Genomic DNA, 17,267 nt, shown 5'->3' on the forward strand with positions numbered 1-17,267 from the left:
ATAAAACAATAAAAAAAAAAAAAAAGAAGAAAGAAGCTTTACCTAATGTGGAAATCCTGCTCTGGTCATTGGTATGCGAGTCTCGCTCCTCCACGAAATCATGGGGTGCTGGCCGCCGTTGATGGAGAATTCATGCTCTGCGTGAGGCTTACGGCTAGTTCAACGAACCCGGAACAACATGGGAATGGTGCAGATTTCGCACCAATTACAAGAAATACATGCTAATTCTCGCCAATTTCTGTGTTTTTAAAGAAAGTCAAGACATCGGGTTTTATGCAGCCAATCAATTTAATCATCAACATTTCGGGTTTTTTTTTTTAAACTTTTGGTAGCATATTTTGGGTGCTTGACCTTAATTTGGGCGCCTACGACGTCATCTGTCGCAGGTTTCATTTAATTGAAAGGCCTGCTCACCGACACAGCTACTTCTCAGTTTACTGTAGAACAAACATGAGTGTACATATTTTTTTCACATTCAAGAGTGTGTTGTAGTGATGTGATTGGATGATTTAATTGACGAAGCCAAGTTATCAACGTATAACGTAAATGGGTGATGAAGGTTTAGACGACACTACTGTATGAAAGAAGAGAAACATTATGTACCATTACACCACCCATCAAGATCATAGTCTTATGAAAATATGACAGCCATTACTGGTCAACATAATCTTCATTAAGCAGAGAGCAGAATGCATGAGCGAAGATAAAGCTCAAGGATTTAACTAACAAAAGTGCTCTGAGAGCACAATATCCCCCGCTGGCAACTATGCCATAACTCTGGTACAATGTGACTGAATTGAACGAAATTGCAGTATGCATATTACCGACATATAACAAAGAATCCTGCCAAGTTTCGTGAAATTCCTCCAAAAATTGAGAGGGGAGTTGATTTCAGAAACGGGACGGATGGACGGACATCGCCACGACATAATCCCGCTTAGGACCTTTTGGCCAGTAGGGGATAACAAAAACAAATAGAACAAACCAGTTGAAGCATGCCAAACATGCATTTCCATCAATGGGTGTGATGGTCAAGGGTCAACAAACTTTAGCCATATAGTGGGAGGGGGGAAACCCACTTATTTTGAGAACCATCCAGACACTCTTGGTAACACAGTGCGATACCATCAAGTTGCGTGGATTAAAAGTAGTCCTTTGCTGGGTGTAGCAAATGTTATTTTGGAGAGAATGTAGTGGTAACATTTTAAAGAAAATAAATGCATGAATTGAAGGTTTAGTTTCTCTCATTTTATATATATATATATATATATATATATATATATATATATATATATATATATATATATATATATACACACACACACACACACGCATATATATATAAAATTAAATAAATGATACTAAACAATGAACAAAGTTCACACTTTACCAATTTAAAAAAATTTAATTACAATACATTTAACCCAATTTGATGACTAAATAATCTGAGACCGAGGCTACATCCCAAATGACCCCCTATAGAGGCCTTTCACATGACATCATCGTAACTGCAGATTTGTTTATGCGACCATGTTGTCCGGCAAGTTGTGCATTTGACAAATGACCAGTACAAATGTACACAAGTGACTAAGCCCAAGTCAGCAAATATCTTACATTAGAAGATATTTCTAATACTTGTAGAAGTTACATCTAAAAGAACAATGCCAGAGACCTGTAGTGCTTTTGGATGTAATAACAGATGTGGAGATAAGCCTGGCTTAACTTTTCATTGCTTCCCGGCGAACCCAGAAAGATGAGAAACATGGCAAACTGCAATTAAACAGGAAGACTGGATGACAACAAAGCATTCCCATGTGTGTGGAGAACATTTTATATCAGGTTAGTGTGAAAGCTCTATGCACCTGTTAGGAGAAAAAACTCTTTCTAGCTCAAGCCCATTCAGTCATATAAATTCCATAGATCTAGCCTTGGCTACTCAAGTCCATAAGTTGGTGTAACAGGGACAAAACTTTGGTCAAGATAGGAAAGTTTTTAATGTGTTGCATGGTCTGGCACTACGTACAGTCTACTTGTACATACACAAGTGTGTCATATTTAGCAGCTGTACTGCACTATCCAAAAAAAAGATGCCAAATGGCAAATGTATGAACATTAAAATGCATATCTGGATGTGGGCTTTGGACGCGATATATTTTATTAGACCTAATAATTGGCTAGACTAGCAGCATGTTATGCACTGATAAGGTAGACTTGGCTAAACCATAAAATATGCTAGCTCTAGGCCCTGGCTTGTTTATTACTATTAAGAGCTTATTTTTGTCACAATAAGGTGTTTTTCTTTATCAGGAATTTCCCATAACATTTCGGCATGCGCAAAACTTGCCTCGAAATATCGCTAGGCATCTGTACCTTTAGCAACTCCGGTGTATTTAGAAGTCCCAAATACTAAATAGTTCAGGATGTTACAGTGTCCCAAATCTGCTAGCTGGTTTGCTGTACATTTTTCAAGTGGAATAAATACATTTATGGGTAAATTAAGAAGCAGTCTTTACTCTCAAGCACAGCGAAATTCCTCCTCTGCATTTAACCCATCTGAAGCAGTGAGCACACACACAAGTGAGCAATGAGCACACGCCCATAGCAGTGTGCAGAATAATTAATAAACAAGCACATTTGTGGGTAAATTATATGGATCTGTGTTGCCTGCATATTTCAGCTTTTCAATGTGACACAATCTGCTGGTATAAGTTTTTTTAATTGCTTCAGAGAGATTGTACTGATTGCAGTCATCTCAATTTTAAATCATTAACTGTCACGGCTATGTTTCTTTGTTTGCCTGGCAATATGGCGGACGCTGCGTGATAAACAAAAATCTGTGACATCAGTGAAAGGCCCCTATTGGACTTTTTGGTGCACTAGATAGTGTGTAGGGTAGAATAATCAGAGTGTGTTACTGAACTCCAGAGTGGCCTGATGTCTTACAGAGGAAGTCTTTATTGTCAGGATCTTCCTCTTTAATGGAGAGACGTTCCGGTGGGTTGTCAAGGTTGTCTTCAAGGTTGTAGTTATTCAGATCCAGGGTCTCCTCTTTCTTCACACAGACTTTTAAAGCTTCAGGTGTACCTCTAGCTGAAGTCTCTCTTTTTATGTCTTCACACAGCTAAAGATCAAAACAATAACACTTGTTCAAAAAAAAAAAAAAAGACTTTCACCCCTCATTAGGTGTTATGAGGTTGTGTGTAATTAGCAGGACAGCTTGTAAAGCTAGCAGTGAAGCGAGGCACTAAAATACAAATCCTGGTCAAATGTTAATATATTATTGATTTTGTAACACACGATTCAGGTTTACCTGTGAGGGATCAGCAGCCTGAGGTGTCCTGGAGGAGGACGGTCTGTCTCCTGCTGAACTCATAACAGGTCTAAACAAAGATTAATAATAAAAACAAAAATGTCATGCCTATAAAAAGTAATATGTAAAGTTGTTCACAAACCTTTAAACTTCAATTGTAATTAATTTTGTTAAAAAGTTAAACAAAAAAAAAAGTTACAAAAATACCTGCTTTAACTACTATATTAGTTCGCTTATATGAACGGTTATATTTTTGTTGTAATTTGAATTACACAAATTGTTTTTATCCTGGTTAGTGCAAGCTGGTTGTAGGAAGTGACTTATGCTGCTGTGGCAGCGGGGCCGTGGTCAAGCGTTGGTCTGTGAATGGAGGGCGGAGTCAGGGAAGGTAAGTGGCAGAATCACTGCACCTGATGTGAATTAACCTGTGTTTGTGTGTCTTCCCCAGTGACCACGCCCTATAAAAGGAGAGAGAGAGCAGAGGAAGGGAGCTCTCTCCCGACCAGAATGCATGTGTGCACGCGCATGAGGGAGTGAATGAACCGAAAAGCCACATATACAGTAAAAAATAAAAAAGTTTCTGAGAACTCCGTTCTGGCCTGCCGTGCTTCTGTGTTCCACCCAACTACTCTGGTTCTACAGTGGTGCCGAAACCTGGGATGGAGCACAGAAGGAGACAGGCCCACGGAGTCCTCCCCCTTCAAGGACCTGATCCATGCCCTCGCCTTGGCCCAACAGAGCCAGCTCCAGGCGCTGGTCGCCCTCCGGAAGGAGCAGGAACAACGGTTCGAAGCCATGGTGCTGGCACAGTAGGAAGATCGCCAGGCGTTCCGGCACCTGCTCGTGTCAGCGGGGTCCACCATCACCACGGACCCTCCCCACCTCACCCCAACGAAGATGGGTCTGCATGACGACCCCGAAGCCTTCCTCGCTCTTTTTGAGGAGGCAGCAGAGGCGTGGGGTTGGCCGGTGGAACAGTGCACCTCCTCCCCCTGCTAACGGGCAAGGCGCAGCTGGCCGTGCTACAGCTCCCCTCTGACAGCTGGCTGGTCTATGTCGACCTCCACAGGGCCGTCCTGGGGCGCACCCCAGAGCAGCAACGGCAGCGCTTCCGTGTGCTGCGCCTGGAGGAAGTCGGCCGGCCATTCACGTTTGGCCAGCAACTCCGGGACGCCTGCCAGCGGTGGCTGAGGGCCGACAACCGCGATGCCGAGGGAATCATCGACCTGGTGGCACTGGAACAATTCATCGCCCGACTTCCGGAAGGAACAGCAGAGTGGGTCCAGTGCCATCGCCCAGCCTTGCTGGATCCGGCCATCGAGCTGGCGGAGGACCATATGGCGGTTGTTCCGACAGCAGGACAGCGTCTCCTCCCCTCTCTTCTCTCTCTCCCCCTTCCGTTTCTCATCCTCATCCCATTCCCCCACCACGCAGGCGGGGGCCGGCTCCACCCCAGCCAGGCCGCCACACCTGCGGTGCCCTACCGTTTCCTACTTCCGTGTCTTCCCCCCCAGCTCCGAAACACCGGTGCAGAGGGAGAGCCTGGGCCCGTATGCTGGCGCTGCGGGGAGCCGGGGCACCTCCAGCATCAGTGCTCGGGGATGGAGGTGGGCGCAGTGGTCCGGATCCCTGATGCACCAGGGACCACCCTCGATCGGGCCGGAGCGTACCGCATACCAGTGAGTATCCAAGGAGATACATATCAGGCTTTGGTGGACTCTGGCTGTAATCAGACCCCAATTCACCAAAGCCTGGTGCAAGACGAGGCATTGGGGAGAGCACAATTGGTGAAGGTGTTGTGTATGCACGGGGATGTTCACAACTACCCTTTAGTGTCAGTCCACATTCTATTTCGAGGGGAGAAATTTAGAGTAAAGGCGGCGGTTAATCCTCGCGTTACCCACTCGATAATTTTGGGGACTGATTGGGCGGGATTTAGGGAATTAACGTCACATTTAGTGAAGAGTGGGGCCTGCCATAATTTAGCGAGGGGAGGTCCTAGTGTGGCATTGGCAGGAGCAGCTGTCAGAGAGCCGTCTATGTCATCACCGCATCAGAGTGAGGAGCAGCATGCTCCTCCTCCTTCTCTCGGGGAATCCCTCGCAGATTTCCCGTTAGAGCAGTCACGAGACGAGACTCTGTGGCACGCATTTGACCAAGTGAGAGTAATTGATGGTCAAACTCTCCAGCCAAACGCCACCCTGTCCTTCCCTTATTTCTCCATTATTAAGGATAGGTTATACCAAGTGACGCAGGACACTCAGACTAAGGAACCGATAGCACAGCTTTTAATCCCAAAGAGCCGCCAGGAATTTATATTCCAGGCAGCTCACTTTAATCCCATGGCTGGACACTTGGGGCAGGATAAGACACTAGCCCGAATAATGGCCCGGTTCTATTGGCCATGGATTCGCGGCGATGTCCGTAGGTGGTGTACAGCGTGCCGCGAATGCCAGTTAGTAAATCCCACGGCCATTCCAAAAGAGCCATTGCGCCCTCTGCCATTAATCGAGACCCCGTTCGAAAGAATTGGGATGGATCTCATCAGGCCATTAGATCGGTCAACACGAGGATATTGCTTTATTTTAGTTCTGGTGGACTATGCAATGCGATATCTGGAAGCAGTGCCTCTTTGCAATATCTCAGCATGTAGTATTGCAGAAGCACTCTTCCGTGTCATCTCCTGAGTCGGAATCCCCAAAGAGATTCTGACTGATCAAGGCACTACGTTTATGTCACGCACACTGCGCAAACTGTATGGGTTACTGGGAATTAAGCCTATCCGCACCAGTGTTTATCACCCACAAACGGATGGCTTAGTTGAACGGTTCAATCGCACCTTCAAGAACATAATTCAGAAATTTGTAAGCGAGGACGCACGCAACTGGGATAAATGGCTTGAGCCCCTGTTATTCGCAGTGCGAGAGGTTCCACAAGCCTCCACGGGGTTCTCCCCATTTGAATTATTATACGGGCGTAAGCCGCGTGGCATTCTAGATGTGCTGCGTGAAAATTGGGAGGAGGAACCTTCAACAAGTAAAAATGAAATTCAATACCTTATCGACCTGCGTGCCAAACTCCACACACTCACGCACCTAACCCAGGAGAATTTGCGGCAAGCAGAAGAACGTCAAGTCCATCTGTACGACAGGGGCACGCGCCTTAGGGAATTCACACTGGGAGATAAAAGTACTCATATTATTGCCCACGTCGTGCTCCAAATTGATCACCAGTTGGCAAGGACCCTTTGAGGTCACACGGCGAGCCAGGGACATGGACTATGAGGTGCGGCGAATGGACAGGGGTGGGGCGTTACAGATTTACCACCTCAATCTGTTAAAATTTTGGAACAAGGAAGTCCCCATGGCGTTGGTGTCAGTGGTTCCAGAGAAGGCGAAGCTGGGGCTGGAGGTTCAAAAAGGAAAATTGACATCGCCCACCGCTCCGGTCCCCTGTGGAGACCACCTCTCCCCAACCCAACTCACGGAGGTCGCCCAGTTGCAGACAGAATTTTCTGACATATTCTCGCCCCTGCCTGGCCGCACCCACCTCATAGAACACCACATTGAGACGCCCCCGGGGGTGGTAGCACACAGCCACCCTTACAGACTGCCCGAACACACACACACACACACACACACACACACACACACACACACACACACACACACAAAAAAGGTGGTTCGGGAAGAACTCGAGGAGTCCCACAGTGACTGGAGCAGCCCGGTGGTCTTGGTTCCCAAGGCCGACGGGTCGGTCTGGTTCTGTGTAGACTATAGAAAAGTCAACACGGTGTCTAAATTCGATGCGCACCCAATGCCTCGTATTGACGAGTTACTCAATTGACTAGGCACAGCTCATTTTTATTCGACACTAGATTTGACAAAGGGATATTGGCAGATCCCCTTGACTCTGCTATCCCGAGAGAAAACGACCTTTTCCACACTGTTTTGCTTACACCAGTTTGTCACTTCCTTTTGGGTTGTTTGGGGTGCCCGCTACGTTCCAGTGGCTTATGGATAGGGTCCTCCGCCCCCACGCCACCTACGCGGCCGCATACTTGGACAACATCATTATTTATAGTCATGACTGGCCGCGACACCTAGAACACCCAAGGGCCATCCTTAGGTCGCTGAGGCGAGCGGTTCTCACAGCCAACCCGAAGAAGTGTGCGATTGGAAGTGTGGTATCTGGGCTTCCACTTGGGCAATGGGCAGGTGCATCCCCAAATTAACAAGACAGCAGCGATTGTGGCCTGCCTGAGGCCCAAGACCAAAAAGGGGGTGAGACAGTTCCTGGGGCTGGCTGGCTACTATCGTACGTTTATACCTAATTATTCGGACATCACCAGCCCGCTGACTGATCTCACTAAAAAGGAGGCACCAGATCCGGTCCAGTGGACAGAGCAATGCCAGTGGGCTTTCTCTGAGGTAAAGGCTGCACTGTGTGGGGGGCCACTGTTACACTCCCCTGACTTTTCTCTCCCCTTTGTTTTGCAGACGGATGTGTTGGACAGAGAGCTGGGGGCTGTTCTGTCCCAGGAGGTGGAGGGAGAGGACCATTCAGTGCTGTACATCAGCCAGAAGCTGTTGGTGCGCGAGGGTCGGTACAGCACCATAGAAAAGGAATGTCTCACCATCAAGTGGGCGGTCCTCGCCCTCCGCTACTACCTGCTGGGGTGCACTTTCACCCTCTGTTCGGACCACGCGCCCCTGCAGTGGCTCCACTGCATGAAGGATGCCAATGCACAGATCACCTGTTAGTATCTGGCACTCCAGCTGTTTAAGTTTGAGTTGGTCCACAGGCCGGGGGCGCAGATGGTTGTGGCAGATTTCCTCTCCTGTCAAGGGGGGGTGGGGTGGGGTGTCAGCTGCAGGCCAGACGGCTCCCCGGCCTGAGTCGGGCGGTGGGGGTATGTGGCAGCGGGGGCATGGTCAAGCGGCGGTCTGTGAATGGAGGGCGGAGTCACGGAAGGTAAGTGGCAGAATCACTGCACCAGACGTGAATTAACCCGTTTGTGTTTTTTCCCCAGTGACCACGCCCTATAAAAGGAGGAAGGGAGCAGAGAGCAGAGGAAGGGAGCTCTCTCCCGACCAGAATGCATGTGTGTGTGTGAGTGTGTGTGTGTGTGTGTGTGTGTGTGTGAGAGTGTGAATGAGCTGAAAAGCCACATATACAGTAAAAAAATAAAAGTTTCTGAGAACTCCGTTCTGGCCTGCTGTGCTTCTGTGCTCCACCCACCAGCTCTGGTTCTACAGCTGCCTTCACGTGCTATCAGAGTTATAGTAAATAGGAGGTACCGATGTGGAAGTTGCACGTGAACGCCTTCTCAACTCAATCTTGTAGTGGGAACTTAGAAAATAATTTTGATACCTGAGTTTGTGTTAGGAATGATTTTCAACATGGTAGAGAAGGACAGTTTCAGTCATGGATGGTACATAGCTATTTTTTCAGCAATACAACTATTGTTTAGGGTCATATTTATGCAGAAATATAAAAAATTCTAAAGGTTTCAAAGATTTCGAGCACCATTGTAAAAACATTATTTGCCTGCTCTCCAAAAAGAATACTGATGCTTGACTACATCACATGGACAAGCCATAAGGTTACTGGAAAGATTCTGTGAACAGATTAGACCAAAATACAAACATTTCGGTTTCAAAGAGAAGCATTATGTTTGAAAAAAGGAAGACATTGCATTCCAGCATAAGAACTTTGTCCCATCTATGAAACATGATGGTGGAAGTACCATGGTCTGGCCTGTTTTCCTGCATCTTCTGCTCTTTCTTGTGATGTGTGCATCATATCTATGGTATGATGAGTTCATGAATAATTTAAATAGAAATGCATTTGGAGACAGACACAGAGCTGTATACAGATTGTACCCAGGATCAAATTTGCTGAAATTCTTGCTGTCACACAAACCGCAAGCAGCATTGTTAGAAAGGGCAAGTCATTCTGTTTTATGTGATTTACATCGCTTTGATGAAGACTTCGTGAGCAACTCAACCATGAAACAGATGTGAATTTGGCTGCAATTTGCATCAGTCGGTTTCACAGTGTTAATTGGTCAGACTCTATTGCCTCAGTTGCTAATATCAACATGAACAATATGGCCAAAAGGTGGACACGAAGTGGTTTGAATGGGTATTGTTAGGATATTAGATCAGTCAGGTCTGGCACAACCAAATCAACTCTGCAAAATTGGGCACCGTCTACATCAGCAAGATAAATCAAGTCCCAGATGAAGTGAAATCTGAGACTTCAACCAAGTCGACCTGGATCAGAGCCAGCAGTGACTGAACGGCATCGGGAAGAAGGGTGATGGTATTGCAAAGACGACATCAGCTTCGAGCAGGTGGACCCCATCATTCAATCTGAGAGCTCATCTGGCAAATGAAGCCAAGCTTTTGTATGGGATAGGGCAAGACAATCTATTCACTCAAAGGCTACTGAGCCTGGCAGAAACTTGAAGGATGAGGACAGTCGCCTGAAAACATGAAAAAAGTTCCTGCGCTGTGTCCACGGCTGGAAGGGATGTCAGTCTTGAACGAATATTGATGCACAAGCTGATGCAGGCACCTCTTGCAGAAATCAACAGCAATATACAATCAAGTAAAATATTTCTCCTGACAGTCACTGATCGGAGACATGCCTTGCCCCACAATCCTGCAGCCTACAGACATTCATGAAAAGGGAACACCTCTAATCGACAGCCAAGCACATGTTGCAGCTGGAAAACCACCAAAGGTGAAAACCTTTGGTGATTTGGCAGACACTTTCGTTGTGTCGATTGTGCAGGTTGGGGCTATGTTCAATGACAAAGACATCCTCAACAGATATGATCTGCTGATCAATAGTGTCATGCAGAAGAAACATGGAAAGAAGACAACACCTGTGAGACAAGAAATTCAGGAAAGGCATGCCCCATGACCTCAGAAATTGGAGAATTTCATTGCACATGCACAAAAGAAAGAGGACTTTTTGGCCCAACAGCTGGTGCTACAGGTGCCACCAAACAAAGAGCTACCATCGTCATCAGCAGTTTCAGCAATGAACATGTACACAGTCCTTAACGCCTGATGTCAACCTCCTTTGTGCTTGAGGCCCAGTACAAAGAAGCAGACACTTGAATTTGACCCCACTGTGTCAAGAGCCAAGCATCTACTATCTGTCTTTCTTGGGCACACCAAGAAATCCTGCTGGAAAATCTTCACAGAGCATCCTTGGCAAACATGATCTCAGTGACTGTGCTTGTGTGGATTCTTCATCTGCAAAATCAAACCTGACTCAAGGGTTTCTGTAGACAGTACTAGATCAACCCTCTTCATTCAAGCTCACCTGTTAGGGACCTTCTGGACAATGCACAATGTCCTTTCACATCAAGCGGGCACACTACCAAGTAACAGTATGGCAAGAGGTAGACAAGCAGCATCCTGTAATACCGCCACCAGAGACTATGGGATGGAAAATTGAGAATGGTGCTCATCCTTACACGGAAACTCCCTACCCGCAATGCCCGAGTCATGTGCCAAGCTGATCATGGGCAGTTGTACCACATAGTGCAGAAGGGCCAACTACAGTTAATGAAGATGAAGCTTCCATGTACTGCTGCATGTAGATGCAAGACTGTAGTAAGACCCTGATGTGGGTGGAGCACAGAAGCATGGCAGGCGAGAGCTGATGGTTTCACAAACACTTTATTCTAGCTTTTCAGCTTGCTTTTGCTCACTTTCTCTTTCCTTTTACTCAGTCACACATGCATTGTGGTTGGGGAGAGAGCCCCTTTTCTCTGCTCTCTCTCTCCTTTTATGCTACATCCACACACATTAATTGACAGCAGGTGGAATGACTTAGCCACTTACCTTCCCTGACCCCACCCTCCATTCACAGACTGCTGCTTGGCCACGCCTCCGCTGCCACATACTCCCACCACCTGACTCAGGCCGGGGAGCCATCCAGCCTGCAGCTGACACTCCCCCCCCCGACGGGACAGGAAGTCCCCCACCACCATCTGTGCCCCCAGCCTGTGGATCACCTTGAACTTAAATGGCTGGAGGGTGAGATACCAACGGGTGAAACATGCATTGGCATCCTTCATGCGGTGGAGTCACTGGAGGGGCGCGTGGTATGAACAGAGAGTGAAAGGGTGCCCCAGCAGGTAGTATCGGAGGGCGAGGACCGCCCACTTGATGGCAAGACACTCCTTCTCAATTGTACTGTACTTACTTTCATGCAGTTAGTTTCCGGCTGATGTACAGCACGGGGCGCTCCTCGCCCTCCACCTCCTGGGACAAAACGGCCCCCAGCCCTCTGTCCGATGCATCAGTCTGCAAAACAAAGGGGAGAGAGAAGTCAGGGGAGTGTAAAAGTGGCCCCCCAAACAGTGCAGCTTTTACCTCAGAGAAGGCCTTTTGGCACTGCTACGTCCACTGGACTGGATCTGGAGCCCCCTTTTTAGTGAGATCGTTGAGCGGGCTGGTGATGTTGGAATAATTAGGTAGAAACCTACGATAATAGCCAGCCAGACCCAAGAACCGTCTCACCTCCTTTTTGGTCTTGGGCCTCGGGCAGGCCTCAATCACTGCAGTCTTGTTAATTTGGGGACGCACCTGCCCATGGCCCAAGTGGAACCCTAGATACCGTACTTCCACCCGCCCAATCGCACACTTTTTCGGGTTGGCTGTGAGGCCCGCTCGCCTCAGCGACTTTAGAACAGCCCTCAGGTGTTCCAAGTATCGCGACCAATCATGACTGTAAATTATGATGTCGTCTAGATAGGCGGTGGCATAGGCAGCGTGAGGGCGGAGGACCCTGTCCATAAGCCACCAGAACATAGCGGGCACCCCAAACAACCCAAAAGGGAGTGTAACGAATTGGCGTAAACCAAACGGTGTGGAAAAGGCCGTTTTCTCTTGGGACAGAGGAGTCAAGGGGATCTGCCAATATCCATTTGTTAGATCCAGTGTCAAATAAAAGTGAGCAGCGCCTAATCGATTAATTAGGCATTGGGTATGCATCAAATTTAGACACCGCGTTGACCTTTCCGTAGTCCACACAGAACCAGACCGACCCGTTGGTCTTGGGACCCAGGACCACTGGGCTGCTCCAGTCACTGCGGGGACTCCTCGATTATGCCCATTTCGAGCATGGCCTTGAGTTCGTCCTGAACCACCTTTTTCTTGTGTTCGAGCAAGCGGTAAGGGCGGCTACGCACTACCACCCCCGGGGACATTTCGATATGTTATTCTATGAGGTGGGTACGACCAGGAAGGGGCAAGAACACGTCGGAAAATTCCTTCTGCAACTTGGCTACCTCCGTGAGTTGGGCCAGTGAGAGGTGGTCTCCACAAGGGACCGGAGTGGTCAGAGATGTTATCTTTTTCACCTACGGCCCCAGCTCTGCCGTCTCTGGGTCTACCGATGCCAACGCCACGGGGACCCCCTCATTCCAGCGTTTTAAAAGGTTGAGGTGGTAGATTTGCAGTGCCCCACCCCTATCCGTTCGCCTCACCTCATAGTCAACATCCCCGACTCGCCGTGTGACCTCAAAGGGCCCTTGCTACTTGGCGACTAATTTAGAACTTGACATGGGCAATAATACGAGCACTTGGTCTCCTGGCGTGAACTCTCTAAGGCACGTGCCCATCATACAGCTGGCTTTGACGTTCTTGTGCCTGCCGCAAATTCTCCTGGGTTAGGTGCGTGAGGGTGTAGAGTTTTGCGCGCAGATCAAGAACGTACTGGATTTCGTTTTTACTAGGTGAAGGTCCCTCCTCCCAATTTTCCCATAGTACGTCCAGAATGCCACACGGCTTATGCTCATATAATAATTCAAAGGGAGAAAACCCCGTGGAGGCTTGCGGGACCTCTCGTACTGTGAATAACAGGGGCCTGAGCCACTTATCCCAAATACTTGCATCTTCACCTACGAATTTTCGGATTATGTTCTTGAGTGTTTGGTTAAATCGCTCTACTACGCCATCCGTTTGTAGGTGATAGACACTGGTGCGGATAGACTTAATCCCCAGTAACCCATACAGTTCGCGCAGTGCGCGTGACAAAAGAAGCGCCTTGGACTGTCAGGATTTCTTTCGGAATCCCGACCTGGGAGATAAAGCAGAAGAGCACTTCTGCAATACTGTGTGCTGAGATATTGCAGAGAGGCACTGCTTCTGGATATCGCGTTGCATAGTCCACCAGAACTAAAATAAAGCGATATCCCCGTGCTGACTTATCTAATGGCCTGATGAGATCCATCCCAATTCGCTCAAACGGGGTCTTGATTAGAGGGAGAGGGCGCAATGGCTCTTTTGGAGTGGCCGCGGGATTTACTAATTGGCATTCACGGCATGCCGCACACCACCAATGGACATCCCCGTGAATCCCTGGCCAATAGAACCGGGCAATTATTTGGGCTAGTGTTTTATCTTGCCCCAAGTGTCCAGCCATGGGATTAAAGTGAGCCGCATGGAATAAAAGTTTCCTATGGCTCTTTGGGATTAACAACTGGGTTATTCGTTCATTAGTTTGAGTGTCCTGCGTCACTCGGTACAATCTATCTTTAATAATAGCAAAATAAGGGGAGGTCAGTGCCACGCTTGGCTGAAGAATTTGACCATTGATTACTCTCACTTGGTCAAACGCATGCCGCAGAGTCTCGTCTTGCAACTGCTCTAATGGGAAATCCCCAAGGGAATCCCCAAGAGAGGGAGGAGGAGAGGGCTGCTCCTCGCTCTGACGCGGCGTTGACGGCTCTGTAACAGCTTCTCCAGTCAATGCCACACCGGGATCTTCCCGTGACCTACTAGTGCTACTTAGTACTATAGTAGTACTATAGTACTACTATATTTAACTACATGTTAAATATTCTATCAGGTTTTTAAACCCTGGTCAATCAGTACCCAAAGTCAACGAGTGGGTGAGATGAGGAATAACCGCTGCCCTTATTCTATGCATTTGGCCCCGGAATAGAATATGGACAGACACTAGAGGGTACTGGTGAACATCCCTGTGCGCGCGCGCACACACACACACACACACACACACACACACACACACACACAACACTTTCACCGCTTGTGCTCCCCCCAATGCCTCACCTTGCACCAGGCGTTGGTGAATTGAGGTCTGATTACAACCGGAATCCACCAAAGCATGATATGTATCCCCTTGAATACTCACCGGTATGCGATACATTCCGGCCTGATCGGGGGCGGTTTCTGGCACGTCGGGGATCTGGATTACAGCACCCACCTCCCTTGCGGAGCTCTGACCCTGGAGATGCTCCGATTCCCCGCCGCGCCAGCACACCGGCCCAGGCTTTCCCTCTGCACTGCTGTTATGGGGGTCACTCACCTAAGGAGGAGACAACACAGACACGGAAGAGGGAGAGGGGAGGACACCACGGGTGCAACAGGCCGGCTGGGGAGAAGCCAGCCGCCGCCTCCGTGGCAGGGGAACAGGGTGGAGAGGGGGACGAGAGACAGAGAGAGAAAAGAGGAAACACGTCTTCCTGCCGTCGGAACTGCCGCCATGTGGTCCTCTGCCAGCTCGATCCAGCGACGCCGGGCGATGACACTGGACTCACTCTGCCATTCTTTCTGGAAGCCTCGCGATGAATTGCTTCAGTGTCACCAGGTTGATAACTCCCTCGGCGTTGCAGTCGTCTGCCCTCAGCCACCGCCAGCAGGCGTCCCGGAATTGTTGCGGGAATGCGAACGGCAGGCCGACCTCCTCCAAGCGCAGTGAGCGGAAGCACGGCCACTGTTGCTCTGGGGAGCAGCCGACACACTGGAGGATAGCTCTTCAGAGGTCCTCCTACACAAGCCGGCTGTCGGTGGGGAGCTGTAGCGTGGCAAGCTGCGCCTCGCCAGTCAGCAGGGGGAAGAGGCGCGCTGTTCGACCGGCCAACCCCACGCCTCCGCTGCCTGCTCAAAGAGCGCAAGGAAGGCTTCTGGATTGTCGTGCAGACCCATCTTTGTTAGGGTGAGGTGGGGAGGGTCCGCTCCGGTGGCAGTCGTGGACCCTGCCGACGTGAGCAGGTGCCAGAACGCCTGGCGGTCTTCTTGTTGGGCCAGCACCAAGGCTTCGAACCGTTGTTCTTGCTCCTTTCAGAGGGCGATCAGCGCTTGATGCTGGTTCTGCTGTGCTGTGGTGAGGGCATGGATAAGGTCTCTGAATGGCGAGGACTCCATGGGGTTGTTCCCTTCTGCACTCCTGGGTTTCAGCACCACTGTAGTAAGACCCTGATGTGGGTGGAGCACAGAAGCACGGCAGGAGAGAGTTGATGATTCCACAAACTTTATTTTAGCTTTTCAGCTTGCTTTTGCTCACATTCTCCTTCACTCACTCACTCATGCATTATGGTCAGGGAGAGAGCCCCTTTTCTATGCTCTCTCCTTTTATGCTCCATCCCTGTAACAAACAAACACACACACACACACACACACACACACACACACACACACACACACACACTAATTGACAGCAGGTGGAATGACTTAGCCACTTACCTTCCCCGACCCCGCCTTCCATTCACAGACTGCTGCTTGGCCATGCCCCCACTGCCACAAAGACAAGTGGACACATCTTCAGAAATAAGCTTGAATGAACAGTTGCATTATTCTTCTTCTGACTGAATTATTGCATTCACTGGCTCATGTCATTATTACTGTACTAAGTGCACCAAGTTCATACAACTAAAATGTGTGTTGACTCAATTTTCTGGAGATGTACTGAAATCAGTTTCAGAAAAACAAATGTGATTTTGCTGCAGAATTAGAATTCAGTACACTGTAAATAAAAGCACTGGTCAGACACGTTAAAGTAATGTGTTCTCGTAACTTTTTTTTTTTCTTTTGGTCAATAAGGAACTGTTTTTATATAGGTGTCTGAGGGATCGCCTTGCCAAGAGTAAATATGCAATGAGAATTAAGAATCATGATTATCCAATGGCTTGACACTTTAGTGAACATGATTCTTTACTGTGTATAGAAGGCATGGAGCATACAAAACCTTGAGTTAAGGGAGGCAATAGAACACTGAAACTTCAAGGGAAGCTCTTTGGATTCTTCATGTAGATGCTTTAAAGTATCCTGGTCTTAATGAAAATATAGATCTTACACATTTTCTGTAATTTATAAAACACATATGAGTGATTCCACGCTTATGGGTACTGAAATGGGGACATGAACTTATTTTTAAAAATTCACCTAAAACCATTTCTTTTTTTTACCATCTGGTCACAAAACATGTAATCTTTAATGAATGATATGTTAAAAGATAACTTTAATTTTCTGAGATGTAATAAAAACATTTATATGCCAAAGTCAGAACGTAACAGAAGTGTTGTGGACATATATATTCTCAATTTTAACAATGTAGAATTACTTTTTGAAACATAGGAAGGTGATGTTTTAGCAAATATAATTAATAAACATGTGTAGTAGAATAAACATACACATTCTTTCAATAAGATTAACATGGTATATAGCTAGATTGTAATTAATTTGTAACAGACGCGAGATGGACAATTGTAACAGAAGTAATGTAACAGACATCATTTTGGAACTCATAGGCTTGACTTTGGCATATAAATATGTTATTACATCTCAGAAAATTAAAGTTATCTTTTAACATATCATTCATTAAAGATTACATGTTTTGTGACCTGATGGTAAAAAAAGAAATGGTTTTAGGTGAATTTTTAAAAATAAGTTCATGTCCCCATTTCAGTACCCATAAGCGTGGAATCACTCATATATGGGGACCTATTTTCCATGTGTGAGGCATTACCCATGTTTGTGTTTTGAGTAATCTCATTTAATGATGTTTTTCCTTTTCAATTTCTCCTTCATTAATGTTTTTGTTTCACTTGTTACATCATTACAAGTCACCTAGCCCAAATAATGATGTATGCAAAGACCACATCCAGTTTGGCTGTTTTTTTAAAAGC

General features: G+C 47.4%; 1 protein-coding gene across 11 annotated transcripts in view; it reads right to left on the reverse strand.

Moving 5' to 3' along the window:
* Nucleotides 1–17,267, reverse strand: part of LOC132891479 (zinc finger protein 501-like) — an 80,524-nt gene that overhangs the window by 21,096 nt on the left and 42,161 nt on the right. For 4 of the 11 annotated variants that reach the window (XM_060929085.1, XM_060929078.1, XM_060929077.1 and 1 more), the window contains 3 exons: nt 15,826–15,876; nt 3,311–3,380; nt 2,944–3,121 (listed from right to left, as the gene is read on the reverse strand). In XM_060929085.1, the coding sequence (XP_060785068.1) occupies nt 2,944–3,121; nt 3,311–3,380; nt 15,826–15,869 (292 nt within the window). In that variant the 5' untranslated portion in view covers nt 15,870–15,876. Of the gene's footprint in view, nt 1–2,920; nt 3,122–3,310; nt 3,381–11,539; nt 11,641–14,494; nt 15,559–15,825; nt 15,877–17,267 lie in introns of those variants that run through there. The other 7 variants (XM_060929084.1, XM_060929081.1, XM_060929080.1 and 4 more) reach the window with 6 other exon arrangements.

The sequence above is a fragment of the Neoarius graeffei genome, chromosome 9 (genome assembly GCF_027579695.1).
Source record: "Neoarius graeffei isolate fNeoGra1 chromosome 9, fNeoGra1.pri, whole genome shotgun sequence".
Lineage (NCBI taxonomy): Eukaryota > Metazoa > Chordata > Actinopteri > Siluriformes > Ariidae > Neoarius > Neoarius graeffei.